The 4,590-nt window shown below is 42.6% G+C and overlaps 1 protein-coding gene across 7 annotated transcripts in view; it reads left to right on the plus strand.

Moving 5' to 3' along the window:
- The window catches only part of lpp (LIM domain containing preferred translocation partner in lipoma), a 93,373-nt gene extending 89,703 nt beyond the window's left edge, over positions 1-3,670 (plus strand). For all 7 annotated transcript variants that reach the window (XM_019897198.1, XM_019897202.1, XM_019897201.1 and 4 more), the window contains exons 9-11: positions 1,128-1,306; positions 1,457-1,577; positions 1,766-3,670. In XM_019897198.1, coding sequence (XP_019752757.1) covers positions 1,128-1,306; positions 1,457-1,577; positions 1,766-1,894 — 429 coding nt within the window. In that variant the 3' untranslated portion in view covers positions 1,895-3,670. The remainder of the gene's footprint in view (positions 1-1,127; positions 1,307-1,456; positions 1,578-1,765) is intronic.
- The last annotated feature ends 920 nt before the right edge of the window (positions 3,671-4,590 follow it).

Here is a 4,590-nt window from a genome sequence, read left to right on the forward strand (position 1 = left end):
ACACACACACACACACACACACACACACGTCCGCCGCTGCCACCGCCACGGGCCGCCTGCCCAAGCGTCCTGGCGGGAGAAAGCCTGCAGTCATCACAAAGTGGAAATATTTACCACCACTCTCGCACTCCACTGTGGCTCTGAGGGCATCCGCAGCCTTGCCAGGCAATGTGAGGACACACCAGCGCAAAAAAAAAAAAAAAAAAAAAAAGAACTTCACCAGACTCATGGCTCAAAATATCGAGGAGCATTTTGGCGAATCACTGACTTCACTTGAGGAGCAACTTTCTAATTCTGAGAAGCAATTTTCCTTCACCCAAGCACTTAATTCCATTGTTAAACGGTTACGTGCCAGTCTTGCGTTAGCTTAGCAATTAGCATGGCTTTTCCGGCTTCTGTTGGTTACTACTCATCGTTTCATGGCAAACGATACTTGGAAGAAGTGTCAGTTATTCGCAACCATGGAGGCGATGATTACTGACTTAAGACGGACTCCTCGGCGTGTTCAGCTACACTAGTAGCTAGCCAAAGCTCGTTGCTAGCTTTCTGGTGTGCTGGTAGTTTAGACAGAGTGATTTTCACTTTGGACGCCATTCCATTTTGAAAGGCTGCCAGCCCAACTGCGTATTTGTGGTTGATGGGTCACCGGCAACAGCTGAAAAAAATAATTGAGGGGGGGGGGGGTAAAAGTGTTTTATTTTGAAAATCGCTTTAATTTGTAATGTTGCCAGCCCATCTACTTATGTTGTTGGCGGGTCATCAACAGAGTCAAAAATTATATTCCCCAAAAGGTTTGATGTTGATAATTTTATTTTGAAATGTTGGCACCTTACAACTTTTGCAAAAATCTATTTTAAAAAGTGGCTTTTAGTTTGAACATCACTTCCCCCTTAGAAATGCACACTATCAACTTCCAGTTAAGATGCTTGACTGCTGCATGTTTTGGGAGACTTTCAAACTAAAATGGTTCTCACAATCAAACATATAGCTTTTATTTTGAAAATAATGTCATTTAAAAATTCTCGAACTCTTGGATAGCAAGGCGAAAATCCCGAAAGGTCTTTGGGCGCTTTTTTTCCACGCAAAAAGCCAAGCCTGGACTTATGTGTGTACGTGTGTGTTTGCAGAACACACTGGAGACGTGCAGCATGTGCAGCAAGCCCATCATGGAGCGCATCTTGAGGGCCACGGGCAAGGCCTACCACCCTCACTGCTTCACCTGCGTGGTCTGCAAGCGCAGCCTGGACGGCGTGCCCTTCACTGTCGACGCCTCCAACCACATCCACTGCATACACGACTTCCACAAGTGAGGGCGCCACACTAAACGAGGACCATTTGCAATAATAGTAGTGGTAGTCGAAGTACTTGTAGTAGTTGTGGTTTTAGTAGTAATATAATTAACAAACATTAAAAAGTAGCAATACCTTTTGTTGTTTGTGTCGTTGTGGCGGAGCAGGAAGTTTGCGCCCCGCTGCTGCGTGTGTTCTGAACCCATCATGCCCGCTCCCGGTCAGGAGGAGACGGTTCGCATCGTGGCTCTGGACAGAGATTTCCACGTCCACTGTTACCGCTGTGAGGTACGTACAACTACTTCTTAATACGGACTCACCTCACCAACGCTAACTGTAGCTCCGAACACATTCTACGTTTTGGGGTATTTTTTTCTCATGAAAAATGTTGCAGTTTTCATTGATTAGCCTTGCTTGGCATGAATCCTAAGCTAAGATGTGATATCATGCTAACATCGTCTGTGTTTTGGGGACAGGACTGCGGCTCTCTGCTGTCTGAGGGTGACAACCAGGGCTGTTACCCTCTGGATGGACACGTCCTGTGCAAGAACTGTAACACGGGACGCATCCAAGCGCTCTCTGCCAAGGCCACCACTGACCTCTGAACGGGCAACCAATATTTTTTCCGGCTCTTTACGTGGTCGCCTAGCTCTTCTTCCTTCCTTCGACTTGCTAGCATACATGCTTTTCCTCGCGCGCTTGGATAAATACAATTAGAATCGCTGTATAATACAGTTAGCCTAGCTTAGCATAAAGATGGCTAACTGCTAAATAAATTAAAATTGACAATGACTATATGTGAACATAGATTATTAGAAACTGAAATTACAAATTGACCCAAAACGTATTTAAGGGCAGTAACATCAATTTTGATTCCCAACAACACGCTTGCAGATTTTTAGCATTTGTCACCATTATACCAACGCTATCATTAGCCACAGCATAAAAACAACAAACTGCCATAGTCTTTGGCTCCAAAGTTTACGACAAACCAAGATCATGATGAAATCTACAATTAGCCAGCAGATTCTTAACATTTCCCACGTTTCGTGATGAGCGAGGCTAATCAGCGTTGTCGCCTACCTTAGGAGCATTTTCAAAGCTACAGATATCATATTTTAGCATATAGGTTGCTAACTTGGATAACGTTAGATTATGACTGTGTGACCAAACATGCCACATTTATGCTAAACTAGGCTAATCAGCAAAAAGGCATCAACATTTTTGCCATTTGTGACCATTCCAACATATTCTTTATCATTTTTACTGATCAAAATCATGCTAAGATTCGACTAACAAAGCCTCGCGTTTTAGCCTTTGTACCTCTTCATGAACTATCATTCCTCCTATGCAGAAAAAAATATGCAACTTTCTCTTTGTTTACGTGTTATCAGAAACTTTGCCACTTACTTGGCTAATGTCAGTCGCATGGACACTTTATCAAAATTTTTATGGGTTAAGGATTTTTTTTTTCTTTACGTGTACAGAGCATACCATCCTCATTGCTAACTTTCTAACACCATCGGTACACCACCGCCTAACGCTACAACCAGTATTTCACTCGACTTATCGTTTCGCGCCTTTCTACTAAGCAAAGCTAATAAGCAGACGATTCATTCTTTCGTCATGATAGAAGGTACAAGTAGCCTAACTTAGCATGAAGGCAGCTTACTGAGAGTGTTATAGTTTGATTCAAAAAGTGTAAGTCACACTTGCAGATTGATGTCACCATTATGCTAAGCTAGGCTATTTGGCAACTAGCTGCAGACATTTCAAGCATACAACAAGCTAACAGAATGCATTTTGAGCATGTTTGAAGCTGCAGTTAGTGTAGATTAGCATAAAGACAGCTAACTCAAGGAGCATTGTAGTTTGACGACCAAGTGTACGACACTCTCCATTCTTACCGTTTCTCGCCACTGTGCTCAGCAAGGCATGCCCAAGACTTGCAGTGGACATTTTCTTAGATCATTATAGATGCTAAAGTTATCCTAGCAGGAAAAAAAAACATGTATCTAAGAGAGAATTGTAGTTTTGGGGATTTTTTTTTTTTTTTTAATTTCCAAGTGTACGACACGCTCCCAGATTTTCATCATTTCCTGCCATTTATGCTAAGCTAGTCCAAACATATGACGGTAGCACTAAATGGTTCGCACATAATGAACGACGTAAAGCGATCATTTTTAAAAACGTGAATGTTTTTTAACGCCGTTGTGTTGTGAGCTCGCTTTCTTTTTGTTTGGAAAAAAAAAGTGCCTTTGCCCCTTTGTGACCAAAGTAAACAAACAAGATGGCTTGCTGACACGCAACCACACTGTGGTGTTTGATTTTGATTGCTTTTTTTCCCCTTCCATAATAATAAAAAAATGCAACAGCATCTACTCTCTTTGTTGTTGTTGGTCATTAGGATGTGAGCTTTTTCAAACAAGATCATAGTTAGCATATTAGCTGTTCTTCTGTTAAGGTTTTTTTTCTTTCACTTTGCTTGTCTCCTTTAGGTGTGCTAACCTTATTAGCTACATCTTTCTTACCATATTAGCTAAACTGGTCTTGTGTTAGCTTTTTCGGCAGAGTCTAGTTAATAGGTGAGCTTGTCTCTTGTCAGTATGTTAGCATTTCTTGAAGCGTGCTTGCCTTATCAGTGCTTCATTAACAAGTTAGCTTTTTCCTGGTCATAGTTAGGATATTGTCTTCTGTTACCTATGTTGCCAAAGTTAACATGTTAAGATTATATATATTTTTTGAGCATTTTAGCTTTTTCTTCCAAATCTATTGAGTAATACAGAGTCATTCCGTGTTTCTATATGTGTTTTAGTTGCTGTTGCCGTGCCAGCACGACTGGAGATTTCCTGGTCATCTTTTCTTTTCCTTTTTTTTCCCCCATGTTCCTTGGCTCCTGCAGGCCAAAAAGCGCTGAGCTCGTTGTTCATGCGTTCGCGTGCGGTGCTTAAGTCGCCGGCGGCTCTCTGCTCGCTTTAGTGCGCATAAATCTGTTGTTTACAAACAAATTGATGAGTGATGCGCCCCCTGGCCAACACGGTGCACACCCTCCCTCCCCCTCCTCCATACTGTCCCCTCTTCTGCATAAATATCCCGCCGTGACTCCACTGTCTCACTTTCTCTGCTGGCTCTTTTTCCCCTCCTGCTTAAACGTTTTCTAGTACGCTGAATTATTCCGCAGGAAGCAGTGAAGAGGTACAGCGGGGTTAAAGGTGGATGAAAGATGGGAAAGGGGCTGCATTCGAACAAAAGGGGGGATGAAACAGGAGGTCTCGGGTTGAAGAGTGGCGACAAGAGAAAC

This window comes from Hippocampus comes, unplaced genomic scaffold (genome assembly GCF_001891065.2).
Source record: "Hippocampus comes isolate QL1 unplaced genomic scaffold, H_comes_QL1_v1.1 scaffold22, whole genome shotgun sequence".
Taxonomy (NCBI): Eukaryota; Metazoa; Chordata; class Actinopteri; order Syngnathiformes; family Syngnathidae; genus Hippocampus; species Hippocampus comes.